This window comes from Budorcas taxicolor, chromosome 24 (assembly GCF_023091745.1).
Source record: "Budorcas taxicolor isolate Tak-1 chromosome 24, Takin1.1, whole genome shotgun sequence".
NCBI classification, from domain to species: Eukaryota; Metazoa; Chordata; class Mammalia; order Artiodactyla; family Bovidae; genus Budorcas; species Budorcas taxicolor.
The window spans coordinates 26,014,219-26,031,125 of NC_068933.1; the positions used below are offsets into that span (position 1 = coordinate 26,014,219).

Sequence of the window (16,907 nt, forward strand, 5' to 3'; positions counted from 1 at the left end):
TTAAAAGATAGGCAAAGGACTCAAATAGACCTGAATAGACATTCATCCAAATAAAATACACACATGACGAACAGGTACCTGAAAAGATGCTCAACATCATTAATCAGTGAGGCATCTCAGTTTTACATCTTCTTATGATGTCTTTTGGGGCTTGGGTATAAGAAACAGATATGATAACACTCAAAATCAATGAGACGTAAATAAAACAAAGTGGCTCCCTGTCATGTGTACAGAGTAGTTACTGCTCTGGGTTATCATTATGCCTTTTTTAGGAACACCAAACCCTGTTCTTATAATCCACTAGTTTCAATTTGTGATATGAGGACCTTATCAACCAACCCAAAGGGCCACTACAAATCATAAACAAGCACAGAGAAGGAAAACGGGTCATTTACAGTAGAATGCTGGAATGACCACAGATCTCCCCAAAAGTCATGACGATTCTTAGGAACCTACATACGTGGTAACAGCTCTCGTGAGCTCAGTTAGTGAGAACCTTGGGGCCAGGCACCACCAGGGCTGGGACACCATAACACAGACATTCAGGCTGGCAAGCAGACACAGCCCATCCATGCTGTAAACAGCCTGACAACATGACCTGGGACATCCAGGAGACTAAACAGTGATCTATCCTTTTAAAAGAAAGCATTAAGAATCATGTCAAGTGTACCTTTACTGCTTCACTTGCCAACAAGAGGCACACCTTGGTTCCACCTGTGAAATCCACACACTCAGTGACACAGCCCAGACCACAGTCTTCAACAACATTCCAGACCAGCACCTGCAGGACTCAAAGACCACCTGCAACTGCCAAGAATGGAAGAAGCAAACTAAAATCACCGATGTCTTAGAGCTCCTTCTACAATGATTTTATTATAAATATGATCTTTTGGAATAAACAAATATTGCATTCAAGACTACCAGCAAACTTGTTCTAAAGTAATAAAAGAGGGGAAAATGGAACCAGGAGCCACTTAGAAGTAGCGATAAATAGCAAAGATGCCTGCACGCCATGCTGAGCGCCGTTCCCCCGAGAAGTGACAGGAGGTTCACAGGGGACATCACATTTCTCATTAGCCCCTTAAGGAAAACAAGCTTCGAGTTTGGTAATTTGCCCTAGTTCTGTAAACCGAACTGCTCCTCTCCTCAGTCCTAGGTGGGAGAACAGGAAGATGATCAGCCTGCAGATGCCAGCGTCAACACGGAAGATCTTGACTTTGAAACTCTTTGCTCTCAGACCAAACTGTTTACTACTTGCCAGGAGCGATATCAGAGTAGTCCTTCAGCACCCCAGCCAAGTGCTCATTGTGAGTCTTAAACCGTCGCTTTTTCTGTGAGGCAGGCTTTTTCCTTCTCTGAATTGGGGCCTACAGGAAGGTAAAAACAGAAATGACAGCTACTCAGAGCAGTGATACGGGGAGGATTTACGAAAGATGCAGCAAAGAGATGCAGGGTTTTGTAACCTTTTCTCTGTTCCTCAACACACAGACACAGACACACAGACACACACCCCCCCACCGCCCCAATCCACAGTACATCCCCAACCACAAACAGCAACCAGCGGTTTCCGTTACAGTGAAGCATGTGTACTTCCATCCACCTGGAAAGAACGGGCTGGCACAACTTACCACAACTACGCTAGGCACTAAGTGAGTGAAAAGAGAGGCAGTACAGCTCTTTTGTTTTTCATCTCTGTTATCAGGTTAAAAAAATTTTATCCACCATTAATTACCCATAAAACAAAAACCTGAACCAAATACAACAAAGCATAGAGACACAGCAAAATTGGGGAGTGAATGGGCACAGAAAGAGTTGTTAGGTAGTATTCTCTTTACTGCATCACATAATTTTTAAAAAAAATCAACAAACTAAGCAATGATAGGAAACCATGAAGTGCTTCAATCACACTAATTCTTAGAGATCACTGGCAATAAATTTTCCCTTTAAAGGAGTCCTAAACTTCACCGAATAAAACACACGCACACACAAAAAATCACAAAAAAAAGACAAGCTACAAGGCATGATGGTGGCCAGGGGAAGGAGGGTGTTAGTGAAATATCCCTCATTCTGGCTTTGTCTCTGGACTGCAGAGAGCCGGTTAGCTGGTAGAGGCAATTCAACAAATCTTCATCCAGCTACAAATCCTTCCAAATGAGCGGATCCGGGGTTATCAAGACAGTAAAATCTGGTTCCTAAAGGATCTGAGAGTCATCAAGGACAACTGAGTGTGATCAGCACTAAGGCAAAGTCAGGCACCAGCAAGAACCGGGTCAGGGGATGAAGATCATGAAGGCCAGGGGGATGGAGCAGGCTCCCGGCAGAAACCAGGAGGACATCACAGGCATGCCCGGCTGCAGCCAGAGCAGGCACTGCCAGGACAGGGGTGGGGCAAGGGGAGAAGCCCCTTACCTGGGAGTGGCACCTGAGGGCAAGGAGTACACCAGACGTGACCTGAAAGCATCTGACCAAGGTCAGAGGGGTAGGACACGGAGAAAAAACTGGAAGGAAGAACCAGCTACCTGCTCTTCCGAGAGCTGCACAGGAAGGCTAACAGTTCAAAGGGCACAGCGTTACATTCTCTCCTAGAGACGACATACCACTTTCTTTGGTCCGGAGTCCTGCATGGAAGAAATACCCTGTCGCTTCAGATACTCTTCAATTTTCTCCTCGTCCATTGAATCCACGGTGACACTCCTCCACAGTTTCTGAAACTCTGCGCCAACAAGAAGTAGTTACCATACAATAGATGTTTATAAACTGTAACATACTGGTGATCAAAATCAGGCTTCCACATTATCTCCTCTGATCTGCGTTAGCACATCTGAGATTTCATTATAAAACTGAAGGAAGACAGGAACATTCAGATGCTGGACACTGAGCAGCAGAAGGGCCTGGGAACACGAGCTGCATCCCTAGGCCAGATCAGCACTGCTCTATTTTTAGAGTCTATAAATGAAGGGCCATGTGACTGAGGCCTCCCCGCTTTCCTGGGAAGACAGGCAGTTGACACTCTCCTTTTATCCCCAAAATCAGTTCTCTCCACTGAAATAGTTCAAATTCCTGCTCATCTCCCATGAGCCCAGTACATCCCACTTCCTTTCCTACAGGAGAAGAGAAACACGCAGGGAGATGAGGAACCGAAGTTTTATATGAGTGAGGAGTTATAACAGCCTATTTGCAAAAGAGTCTTCTGAAATAAACCGGGGATGGGTGACTAGGAGGTCATTAAAGTGAAGGGAGGGAGGCTGAGGCAGTAACACTGCTTCTCTCATGCCTGCAAAGCAGGACAAAAACCTTCCTACACCTTGTTCTCAGAGTCCCTTGACCCCTTTGCCACATAACTATTTTTGCAAACAAAAGGGATCACAATTGGGACGTGTCCAGAATGAAACTCATGTGCACCTTAAATTCTGTCCCTAAAGACAAGCCCCTTTCCAAGTGGCACCAGTGGTAAAGGACCCGCCTGCAGATGCAGGTTCAGTTCAGCCACTCAGTCGTGTCCGACTCTTTGCGACCCCAGGAATCGCAGCACGCCAGGCCTCCCTGTCCATCACCATCTCCCGGAGTTCACTCAGACTCAAGTCCATTGAGTCCGTGATGCCATCCAGCCATCTCATCCTCAGTCGTCCCCTTCTCCTCCTGTCCGCAATCCCTCCCAGCATCAGAGTCTTTTCCAACGAGTCAACTCTTCGCATGAGGTGGCCAAAGTACTGGAGCTTCAGCTTTAGCATCATTCCTTCCAAAGAAATCTCAGGGCTGATCTCCTTCAGAATGGACTGGTTGGATCTCCTTGCAGTCCAAGGGACTCTCAAGAGTCTTCTCCAACACCACAGTTCAAAAGCATCAATTCTTCGGTGCTCAGCCTTCTTCACAGTCCAACTCTCACATCCATACATGACCACAGGAAAAAACATAGCCTTGACTAGATGGACCTTAGTCAGCAAAGTAATGTCTCTGCTTTTGAATATACTATCTGGGTTGGTCGTAACTTTTCTTCCAAGGAGTAAGCGGCTTTTAATTTCATGGCTGCAGTCACCATCAGCAGTGATTTTGGAGCCCCAAAACATAAAGTCTGACACTGTGTCCACTGTTTCCCCATCTATTTCCCATGAAGTGATGGGACCGGATGCCATGATCTTTGTTTTCTGAATGTTGAGCTTTAAGCCAACTTTTTCGCTCTCTTCTTTCACTTTCATCAGGAGACTTTTTAGCTCCTCTTCACTTTCTGCCATAAGGGTGGTGTCATCTGCATATCTGAGGTTATTGATATTTATCCCGACAATCTTGATTCCAGCTTGTGTTTCTTCCAGTCCAGTGTTTCTCATGATGTACTCTGCATAGAAGTTAAATAAGCAGGGTGACAATATACAGCCTTGATGTACTCCTTTTCCTATTTGGAACCAGTCTGTTGTTCCATGTCCAGCTCTAACTGTTGCTTCCTGACCTGCATGCAGATTTCTCAAGAGGCAGGTCAGGTGGTCTGGTATTCCCATCACTTTCAGAATTTTCCACAGTTTCTTGTGATCCACACAGTCAAAGGCTTTGGCATAGTCAATAAAGCAGAAATGGATGTTTTTCTGGAACTCTCTTGCTTTTCCATGATCCAGTGGATGTTGGCAATTTGATCTCTGGTTCCTCTGCCTTTTCTAAAACCAGCTGAACATCAGGGAGTTCACGGTTCACGTATTGCTGAAGCCTGGCGTGGAGAATTTTGAGCATTACTTTACTAGCATGTGAGATGAGTGCAATTGTGCAGTAGTTTGAGCATTCTTTGGCATTGTCTTTCTTTGGGATTGGAATGAAAACTGACCTCTTCCAGTCCTGTGGCCACTGCTGAGTTTTCCAAATTTGCTGGCGTATTGAGTGCAGCACTTTCACAGAATCATCTTTCAGGATTTGAAATAGCTCAACTGGAATTCCATCACCTCCACTAGCTTTGTTTGTAGTGATGCTTTCTAAGGCCCACTTGACTTAACATTCCAAGATGTCTGTCTCTAGATTAGCGATCACATCATCATGATTATCTGGGTTGTGAAGATCTTTTTTGTACAGTTCTTCTGTGTATTCTTGCCACGTCTTCTTAATATCTTCTGCTTCTTTTAGGTCCAGACCATTTCTGTCCTTTATTGAGCCCATCTTTGCATGAAATGTTCCCTTGGTATCTCAATTTTCTTGAAGAGATCTCTAGTCTTTCCCATTCTGTTCTTTTCCTCTATTTCTTTGCATTGATCACTGAAGAAGGCTTTCTTATCTCTTCCTGTTATTCTTTGGAACTCTGCATTCAGATGCTTATATCTTTCCTTTTCTCCTTTGCTTTTTGCCTCTCTTCTTTTCACAGCTATTTGTAAGGCCTCCCCAGACAGCCATTTTGCTTTTTTGCATTTCTTTTCCATGGGGATGGTCTTGATCCCTGTCTCCTGTACAATGTCACGAACCTCATTCCATAGTTCGTCAGGCACTCTATCTATCAGATCTAGGTCCTTAAATCTATTTCTCACTTCCACTGTATAATCATAAGGGATTTGATTTAGGTCATACCTGAATGGTCTAGCGGTTTCCCCTGCTTTCTTCAATTTGAGTCTGAATTTGGCAATAAGGAGTTCATGATCTGAGCCACAGTCAGCTCCTGGTCTTGTTTTTGTTGACTGTATAAAGCTTCTCCATCTTTGGCTGCAAAGAATATAATCAATCTGATTTCAGTGTTGACCATCTGGTGATGTTCATGTGTAGAGTCTTCTCTTGTGTTATTGGAAGAGGGTGTTTGCCATGACCAGTGCATTTTCTTGGCAAAACTCTATTAGTCTTTGCCCTGCTTCATTCCACATTCCAAGGCCAAATTTGCCTGTTACTCCACGTGTTTCTTAACTTCCTACTTTTGCATTCCAGTCCCCTATAATGAAAAGGACATCTTTTGGAGGTGTTAGTTCTAAAAGGTCTTGTAGGTCTTCATAAAACCGTTCAACTTCAGTTTCTTCAGTGTTACTGGTTGGGGCATAGACTTGGATAACTGTGATATTGAATGGTTTGCCTTGGAGACGAACAGAGATCATTCTGTCATTTTGGAGATTGCATCCAAGTACTGCATTTCGGACTCTTTTGTTGACCATGATGGCTACTCCATTTCTTCTAAAGGATTCCTGCCCGCAGTAGTAGACATAATGGTCATCTGAGTTAAATTCACCCATTCCAGTCCATTTTAGTTCGCTGATTCCTAGAAAGTCGACGTTCACCCTTGCCATCTCGTTTGACCACTTCCACTTTGCCTTGATTCATGGACCGGACATTCCAGGTTCCTATGCAATATTGCTCTTTACAGCATCGGATCTTACTTCTATCACCAGTCACATCCACAACTGGGTGTTGTTTTTGCTTTGGCTCCATCCCTTCATTCTTTCTGGAGTTATTTCTCCACTGATCTCTAGTAGCATATTGGGCACCTAATGACCTGGGGAGTTCCTCTTTTGGTATCCTATCATTTTGCCTTTTCATACTGTTCATGGGGTTCTCAAGGCAAGAATACTGAAGTGGCTTGCCATTCCCTTCTCCAGTGGACCACATTCTGTCAGAATTCTCCACGATGACCTGCCTGTCTTGGGTTGCCCCGCAGGCATGGCTTGGTTTCATTGAGTTAGACAAGGCTGTAGTCCTAGTGTGATTAGATTGACTAGTTTTCTGTGAGTATGGTTTCAGTGTGTCTGCCCTCTGATGCCCTCTTGCAACACCTACCATCCTACTGGGTTTCTCTTACCTTGGGCATGGGGTATCTCTTCACAGCTGCTCCAGCAAAGCACAGCTGCTGCTCCTTACCTTGAACGAGGGGTATCTCCTTACCGCCGCCCTTCCTGACCTTCAACGTGGGATAGCTCCTCTAAGCCCTCCTGTGCCTGCGCAGCCACCTCTCCTAGAGCTACCCCGCGTCCAAGGCCAGTGGCAGCCGGGAGGAGACACCCCGCGTCCGAGGTCAAGGGCGGCCGGGAGAAGCCACCTCGCACCCGAGACCAGGGGCGGTGACCCTGAGGAGGCACCCCGAGCCCGAGGCCAGGGGCGGCAGCTGGGAGGAGCCACCCACGCCCAAGGCCAGGGCCTGTGGCCAGGAGGAGCAGATGCAGGAGGAACAGGAAACTCAGGTTCAATCCCTGAGTCAGGAAGATCGTCTGGAGAAGGAAATGACAACCTACTCCAGCACCCTTGTCTACGAAATCCCATGGACAGAGCCTGGCGGGCTACAGTCCATAGGGTCGCAAAGAGTTGGACACAACTGAGCATGCAGGTAACAAAGACAGACTCAGATAGCCTGGTTTCACTTCATCATTAACTACTTGCCAACACACATCATCTACTTGCCAACACACATCATCTACTTGCCAATGCACAGAAAGTTTATGATGGAAAATCAGAAGATAAATGTACTCTGAAGGACCAAAAAAAAAAAAAAAAAGGAAAGTTCCCTGGGTGCCCTGAGGTGAGCCTTCTGCTCAGATCAGGACACATCCCCCTCAATTCCCTCACCCCTGCCACAGGATCTGGAGGCCTAATCCAGGCAGCGCCAGCGACGCCCCACCTGTCACTATCGCTGCAGAGCCCTCAACCTTCAGGTAGACCGTGGGTACAGTCCATTCACAAGCTGTAAATAAAATCAGCACACAATACCGCTGGAGCAGACTGTTCTCTTTCCTGTCTCAATACAAACTACATGAAGCAAACGATGCCCTAATAGCTGGGGTGCCACTGATATTTAAGAAACCTGTCTTGAAAAAACTTTGGTTGATGACCAAATGCAAAAATGACAGTCTACTACAAAGAATTCAACTTAGGCACAAAATGTTTTGGGGTTTTTCCTGTTTTTTAAAATATTTATTTGGTCGCACTAGGTCTTGGTCGTGGCACTCGGGATCTTTAGTTGCAGCATACACACCCTCAGTTGCAGCTGGTGGGGTCTAGTTCTCTGATCAGGGATCGAACCTGGGCCCCTGCATTAGGAGCACAGAGTCTTAGCCACTGGACCACCTGGGAAGTCCCCAATCTGAGCACAAAGTTATTTCCACACAAAACATCTCTAAATAAAAATATTCTACATTTCTATAGATACATTAGGGACTCATTCTCTTATACTCCCTGAACTTCCATCTGCATAGATTCCAGAAACCACTTAACAGGTGGCAATTATTTGTTTGCACGACTTTCTCAGTCTCTTGAAGCTCCTTGGGAGGGGGATTCTATTTCATAAGTTTTCCACTATGGTTGGCGCTAACCTTATTTATTAGTACATCCTCAACAATCTGACCACCGAAAGCATGAAATGCTATTGTCTGGGCATCAGAGAGTATCTGTTTTCCTTTTACATTTTTTAAACCTCAGTTGCATCATTAGGATACCCAATTCCAGTACATGCTTTGACCCCGTTTTTCCTAATGTTAACACTATATAACCTTAACAAAACTATTTAAACTAATACAAACCTATTAACTAAGCCATAGACCTTATTCTCCCATCCAGCTTTAGCAGCAAAATCCCCACCCTGGCCCAGGATCCCACCATGTTTAGCTGCTGTGTCCTTGCTCCAGGCTCTAAGTACATGACCAGTCTCTTTGCTCATCTCTCAGGACCGTGACACCTTAGAGGAGTTCCGATAGTTATTTTATAAAATGCCCCTCAATGTGGGGTTGTCTGACGTTTCCTCATGATGAAACTGAGGTTCTACCTTCTGGGCAAGAACATCACAGAGACGATACTGTGCCCTTCTCAGGGCCTAATAACATCAAGGGTCCGTGATGTCCACACGTCTTTTTACTGGGGCTATTAGACTCATTGCTGGTTGTCTATCAGATTTTTCCACCATGAAGCTATTGTTTGTCCCTCTGTAATTAATAAGCATCCCTTGGAGAGATCCACTAAGACTATGCAAACTTACTGCTTCTCTGCATACTTTAGCTCACTAATTTCAGCATCCATCAATGCCTCTTGCCAACTACAAGTGTTAATTGTGGGTTTGCCTAAAGGCACGTTATTTTCATCATTCCTTTCATACATATGGATTAGAATTCCACTCTAAGGGAGGAGACTATTCTCGATACAATCTATTTAATTAACTTAGATGGATTTATGGATATTTATTTTACTTCACTTCAATGGATTATAATCCATTACTATCAGTTACTTTGCTCTTCAACTATCCTGGCTTTGGATATTGAGTCCCTCTAAATTGTTCCTGTGTCTTTTTGATTTGTCCCTTTTTTGTTACTTGTTTTGGGGTTTTTTTGAGCACTTGCTCAATTTCTGATACCAAAGCATGTTTCAAGCTCAGCTTGCATTTCCACAAACTTGGAATCAAAAAGTCCTGACTCCTTTCACTGGAGAATGGTATTGTAAAACCAAGATCGAGGCAACCTATTTTCTTTATCTAGCAATCATTTTTCTTTTTTTGAAAACAGCAAATAATTAGAGGACATCAAATTTAAAGACAAATGATTTGTTTCAGATTATTTCCAAGTATCATGAAAGTCAGTCAAACTCTAAATTATACAGGTAAGTAAAATAGGAACTGTTTTAAAACCTGCTGTATTTTAACAGAAAAGAAGAAAACAGGCTAGAATTCGGAACTCAGATTTGACCCTTTCAATGGAAGGGAATCCTGTCCTAACTTGAAGCTAAGATTGAAAACTGTATCACAGTATGCCAGGAAGGAAAGAAAATAAGCAAGTTATTTAATAAGGCTTTGCTTAAATTCCCAAATAACTCTTTGCCTGCACCCAAAGCTTTCCTGTGACATGCAGTAGCAGGAGAATAGAGTATGGAGCAACATGGCCTGCATGTGGAAGCCAATGAACCCTTTTGACTATGTCCTCAGAAGGTAAAGAATCTGCCTGCAATGTAGGAGACCTGGGTTCGATCCCTTGGTCAGGAAGATCCCCTGGAGAAAGAAATGGCAACCCACTCCAGTATTCCTGCTTGGAGATTCCATGAACAGAGGAGCCTGGTGGGCTACAGTCTATGGAATCACAAAGAGTCAAACATGACTGTACGACCAACGCACGCACACACACACGAAAGAGGTTACACCTCTTTGCCTCAGTTTTCTGATTTGTAAAACTGGGATGATAATATGTATTTCACAGAGTTGTGGCAATTAAATGGGTTTATATAAAGCACCGAGTTTAATGCCCACAAAGGAAAAAGCACTATCTGTATCTCTCAGTTACCATTATCATCTGACGTTGATCATTTATTTCTGAGTGCTACTGCCTTTAAGGAAAGAATGACACATCTGAGCTCCACCCATGTTGGTGGGCATGTCAGCTCTTTGTTCCTTTTTATTTCAAAGTTGTATTCCACTGTAAGGATGTACCACACCTGGGAGCAACAAAGGGACAAGTTAAAGGGCACTTGAGTTTCCAGATTTTGGAGGAAATGAATAAAATTGATATGCACATGGATTTTGAGCAAAACTGGGTAAAAACCTGAGTGGGATGAACGGGTCATGCAATTACACATATCATAATGCAAAAATAAAAACAACACTGGACACACATCTCACACTATATGCAAAAATTAATTCAAAATGATAAAATCTAAATGTTAACAGCTAAAACAGTAACTCCCTGAAGAAAAAGCAGGAGTAAATCTTTGTGTTGTTGGATTAGGAAATGGTTTTTTAGATATGACATCAAAAACACAAGCAACAAAAGACAAATAAAATGTATCTCATCAAAATAAAAAACTTTTGTATCACAAACAATATAAGAAAGTAAAGAGACAATCCAAAGAATGGCAGAAATTATTCACAAAGTATAAATTTTCTAAGAGACTTGTATCCAGAATAAAGAACTGTTTAAAATTCTGTAATTTAAAAAAGTTTAAAATCGACCAAGAACTTAAACAGACATTTTCCAAAAGACAATATACAAGAATTGATGCTTTTGAACTGTGGTGTTGGAAAAGACTCTCGAGAGTCCCTTGGACTGCAAGGAGATCCAACCAGTCCATTCTAAAGAAGATCGGTCCTGGGTGTTCATTGGAAGGACTGATGCTAAAGCTGAAACTCCAATACTTTGGCCACCTCGTGAGAAGAGTTGACTCACTGGAAAAGACCCTGATGCTGCGAGGGGCTGGGGGCAGGAGGAGAAGGGGACGACAGAAGATGAGATGGCTGGATGGCATCACCAACTCGATGGACACGAGTTTGAGTAAATTCCAGGAGTTGGTGATGGACAGGGAGGCCTGGCGTGCTGTGATTCATGGGGTCTCAAAGAGTCAGACACGACTGAGCGACTGAACTGATAACTGAATCACTTTGTTGTACACCTGAAACTAACACTGTAAATGAAGTATACTCCAATAAAAATTTAAATAAATTTAATAAAAAATAAAGAATATATAACTGGCCATTGAGCACATGAAAAGATGATCTTTAGAAAAATGCACATCAAAACCACAATAAAATTCCATTTTGCTAAATGGTATCTTAAATAGCTAAACTCAGTGTTGGCAAGGATATGGAGAAACTGGAACCCTTGTGCACTGCCAATGGGAATGTAAAACGAGGCAGCCACTTTGCAAAACAGTATGGCAACTGCTCAAAAAGTTAGCCGTCGGAATTACCACATGTTCCAGCAATTCCACTCCTATACTTAAAGGAAAAATTATGGCCACACAAAAACTTGTACATGCATGTTCACAGTAGCATTAATCACAATAGCCATAAAGTAGAAACAACTCAAATGTCCATCAACTGGTGAATGCATGAGTAAAGTGTTATATCCAAATGTAATGTTTTTTTTTGTAGTGTTGTTTTTTTTTGGTAATGTTCTTTTTAATGTAAGCATTTAATGCTCTATTTCACTTTAAGCACTGCTGCAGCCGCATCCCATGAATTTTGATATGTTATGCTTTCCCTTTCATTTAATTCAACATACTTTTTTTTTTAACTTCCCCTGTGATTTCCTCCTTGAACCATGAGTTACTTAAAAGTGTTATTTGATTTCCAAATATTTTGGAGAGTTTCCAAATATGGCTGATTTCTAGTTTGATTCCATTATGACCCAAGCACATCCTTTGTTTGCTTTCAACTCTTTTAAATTCCTTTAAGGTTCTGCAGTAGAATACCATCTGTCTTGGTGAGTCCTCCAAGTACACTGGAAAACATATATACTCTATTGTTGGGTCATCTTGTTTTATAATAAATGTCAATTAGGCAAGTTGGTTAATAGAGTTAAGACTTTTATATACTTATTTTCCATCTATTTGTTCAACAGCTGAGAGGAATGCTATGAACTTTAATCTTAATGATGTTTGTCTATTTTTAATTCATGCACTTTAAACATTTTTATGATTCCACTTTATTTCTATTATTATTTTTCTTTATTAAGTGTAATTGACATAATATTGCATTAGTTTCAGATATATAACATAATGATTCGATATATATATAGTGAAAAGATTACCACAGGAAGTTTAGTTAACATAACTTTTTTCCTCTGATGAGAACTTTTAAGATCTACTCTCTTAGCTTTCAAATGTACAACATGGTATTGTTAACTATAGCTACTTTTTAAAAAATGGTTTTAGTGGTTATCCTAGGGTTTACAATACACACCTTGAGTTAACCAGAACCTGACTTCAATTAAATTATCCCAGATCACATATGAAAATGTAAAACAGCACACCCTTCCTGACCTGCGGTGACCGTCAAAAACTTCACTTTTACATATGCTCGAAACACAAATTTATCTCTTAATAGTCTGCTTTATAAGTTAGCTATCTTTCAGAGTGATCAAAAATTTTTAATAAGACACACGTGAATTTTAAAATTGATTTTCATTTATTCCAGCTTTAGCACATTTTCCTATATATATCCAAGCTTCTGTCTAGTATCATACCCTTCTGCCCGAGGACTTCTGGCAATGCAAGTCTGATATCAAGGAATTCTCTGTTTCTGTGATACTGAGAGAATATTCCTCTGAGACAGGACTTTGATTTTTAAAGATTACTTTTACTGCAGATGGAATTCTGGGTTGAAAACTTTTTTCCCTTTTAGCACTTCAAACATGTCACAACACTGTGCTTTGGTTTGCATAAGGTCAAATGACAAGTGTTCTCTAATTCTTTTTTCCTTTGTAATGAGCTTTTGCCTCTACTTCAGGTATTTTCTCTTCACCATCAGTTGTCAGCATTTTGAATGCGATATGCATAGATGTTTTTCTGTCATTTGTTTCTATTGGGAGGGCTTATCTTGCCTCCTGTTCTCTGAGCTTCCTGGACTTTTGTTTTGGTGCCTATCTTTAATTTGGGGGTGGGGGTATCCCTTGTAGTTCAGCTGATTAAGAACCCACCTACAATGCAGGAGACTCCGGTACCATTCCTGGGTTGGGAAGATCTGCTGGAGAAGGGATAGGCTACACACTCCAGTATTCTTGGGCTTCCCTGCTGGCTCATCTGGTAAAGAATCTGCCTGAAACACGGGAGACCTGGGTTCAACCCCTGGGTTGGGAAGATCTCTTGGAGAAGGGAACTGGCTACCCACTCCAGTGTTCTGGCCTGCAGAAGGCCATGGACTGTATATCCACGGAGTCGCAAAGAGTCAGACACAACTGAGTGAATTTCACTTTCATCTTTAATTTTAGAAAATACTTGGCCATTATTTCTTCTACCCCATTCTTTCTCTTATGAGATTTTAATTATACATTCAGACCATTGATGTTATCTCACAGTTAATGGAGACTCTGCTGTATTTCCTCCCATTTGTCTCTGTGCATTTCAGTTTAATTTCTACTGGCCCATCTTGCAGTTTGGGCTCTCCCAGGGGCTCAGTGGTAAAGAATCCGCCGGCAATGCATGAGCCGCAGGAAACATGAGTTCGATCCCTGTGTAGAAAATAGCAACCTTTGAGGAGGATATAGCAACCCACTCCAGTATTCTTGCCTGGAGGATTCCATGGACAGAGGAGCCTGGCGAGCTACAGTCCATGGGGTCACAAAGACATGGGGTCACACACAACTGAACATGCATGCAGCAGCAGCATCTTGCAGGTTACAGATTCTTTCCTTGGTTATGCCAAGTTGACTGATGAGCTTACAGAAGGCATTCTCTGTCTCTGTTACTGTGCCTTTCATTTCTAGAATTTATTTGATTTTCTTATAATGTCTACCTCTCCACTGAAATATCCTACCTGATCATGCATGCGCTCTGTTTTCATTTATTTTAAATTTCCAGTCTGACAGTTCCAATACCCATGTCCTCAGAATTTGGTTCTATAAACTCTCTTCTCTCAAAAGCGCTTTGTTTTTCCTTGCTTCTTTTTATGCCTCGCAATATTTTGACAGCAGAATATCCTCTAGAGAACAGCTGAGACTGAGGTTGATAGTTCTGTGCTGGGATCTGGGCATGCCTTTCCTTCTGCTAGGCTTTCAGCGTGTGGAGGCTGAGGCAGTCTATGATGAGAACATGAACTTGGTTTGAAATCTGTTGCTGCTATGGTTATCCACAGTGCACCACAGGCTCCAAATTCCTCCAGCCATACCCTTCACTCAGTGGAAAGACCGCTTCGCCAGAGGGTTTGGCCTCAGTGTCTGCTCAACCTGCTCTTTTAGGGCCCCCCCTTAATGCTATAACCCTGGCTGGCCTGTCAGCCCCCACGCTCTTGCGACTCTCACAGAGTTCCACTGCTGCCTGTCACTGCACGCCTGTCAGCCTGGGGTGGGAGTTCTGATATTCTAATTAAGCCTCGGCTCAGACAAGCCCTGCGTCCCACGGCACCTAAACGGGGTCTCCTCAGTGTTCCTGCCTTGTCCTCTCTGCCAAGTTTTAGGTCCAGCATATATTTCGCCTTTCCCCTTGACAGAAGGTTTTTCTTTCTTTTCTTCTCATGGAAGTTTAAGACTTTTGTCTCACAGAAGACAGGGAGGGAAGAGATGGCTTCATGTCTTTTCTGAAGTGTCTACCGTCCCCTTCTCCAGCCCTGCCTGGCGGGGCCAGGACCCCCAGCCTAGCCTCTGCTTTGTAAGCAATCCAGGGAAGTCTGTGGAGAAGTGCCATGAGTGGGTGTCCACTCCCAAGTGTCTGCAGCCCAAGGCTTCTGCAGTCTCTGGCTAGCCTACACTAAGCCTTTAGCAGTTCATTAAACATTTTAAAACTGAATTCTTCTCACCAGTATTCACGTTCTCAGTATTCATGTCCCAGGTGTACAAGTGTCTGTAGCCCATCTTTTCTTGGTGTCTGTTTTCCTTCAATTTCAGGTTAGGTGGCTGCCCTGCACCTCAGCTCTCTGATGGAGTCAGAGTCGCTCAGTTGTGTCCAACTCTCTGCAACCCCACTGACTACACAGTCCATGGACTTCTCCAGGCCAGAATACTGGAGAGGGTAGCCATTCCCTTCTCCAGGGGAGCCTCCCAACCCAGGGATCAAACCCAGCTCTCCCACATTGCAGGCGCATCCTTTATCAGCTGAGCCACAAAGGAAGCCCAAGAATACTGGAGTGGGTAGCCTATCTCTTCTCCAGGGGAACTTCCTGACCCAGGAATCGAACCAGGGTCTCCTGCACTGCAGGCAGATTCTTTACCAACTGAGCTATCAGGGAAGCCCCGGATGGAGTCAAGAAAACTGTAAATTTGTAGCTGTCTAGGGTTTGTTGTTGTTGCCAGAGTGGGAACAGTGCTTCCTCCATTCTAAGTGAAAGCTGAAAGCCCCAACTATCTACTTTTCAGCCAAACTTGAAGAACAATGTGACGACCACGACTAGGTCTGATCACAACAGGTATATATGAGAGAAAATAGCTTCAAACTTCCACGTCAGCAATAAAACATCAAATTCCAAGAAAGCACACAAAATTGTTTTAAAATGTATATCATAACTGGGATTTTACATGCCAACTTTACCACAGCAAAAGAACAGTTCTGATATTTTAAATGTGACTTGCTAAATTCTAACTATCAACATGTACAAACTCCATTCACTTATTTAGAGTAGGTAAAACATGATATAACTGTATAACAGCTATACTGTGGACATCTCTGTATAAAAAAAGGAGAAAAAAATACATATAATAAAAACACTTTTCACCCAGCGTTAAATTTCATTCAGTTCACTTTTTACCAAGCCTGTGTTGCCAGGATTGCAAAATTTCAGTTCCTTGAAGACAAACTACTTTTACTTTGTGCCTGACATGTACAGAGGTTATGTACTTCAGGGCACTCACGACACAACGACAGAGACACTATTGACAGTAATGGTCGGGAAAGCCAATCTTTGTTAATGTACCACCAAAAAGAATATACAATGCTATATATACATTCTTCTAAGCACAACAGAATTGAAAGTACATTAAAACAAAATGTAACTACTTCCTTTCACTAAAAGAAACATCATTTGAGCTGTATTCAGAGGAAAATATCTCAATAAAAACTCTTCAATGTCTTTGTTTCAATAAGACATTTCTACTTTAATCTTTGGCTTTCCTTAGCTCAGTGCTATTGCAGTATTTAAATAATATATCTACTATGTAAATGTATTACAGCTGCATAAATACTTAAAATGAACACTGGAAGGCAGGGCCTAAAATAGAGACAGAATCTCACAGGATTCCAAATTTAATTACTGTTTAATGTATGTAGGGACAGAGAATGCTCAGATTTTCTGTCACAGGTGCAAAAAATAAAATGAAATAAACTGGTATAAATTTTATTAAAATCATTGAAAGAAAAATTAAAATCAAGATAATCTTTATGTTCTGGAAGGCTGGCAAGGTCAACTAAAAACATCCAGTATTGGTGAAGGTCAAGAAATGGAAACCTCTGCATAAAAACTGGTCCCCCAAAATAGGTTGGGTATTAGGCAGGCTATTGAAATTTTTTCAAGTATGCCTTATCTTTTTTTTGTCCCATCAATTATACTTTAAGAAAACAAAATAAGAAGA

General features: G+C 42.4%; 1 protein-coding gene across 2 annotated transcripts in view; it reads right to left on the bottom strand.

Annotated features, from left to right (window-relative positions):
* Positions 1-855: 855 nt before the first annotated feature.
* Positions 856-16,907, bottom strand: part of GTF2E2 (general transcription factor IIE subunit 2) — an 89,573-nt gene continuing 73,521 nt past the window's right edge. Inside the window, exons 7-8 of one of the 2 annotated variants that reach the window (XM_052661349.1) lie at positions 2,598-2,713; positions 856-1,367 (exon numbers count right to left, since the gene is read on the bottom strand). In XM_052661349.1, the coding sequence (XP_052517309.1) occupies positions 1,251-1,367; positions 2,598-2,713 (233 nt within the window). In that variant the 3' untranslated portion in view covers positions 856-1,250. Of the gene's footprint in view, positions 1,368-2,597; positions 2,714-13,607; positions 13,860-16,907 lie in introns of those variants that run through there. The other variant, XM_052661350.1, reaches the window with a different exon arrangement.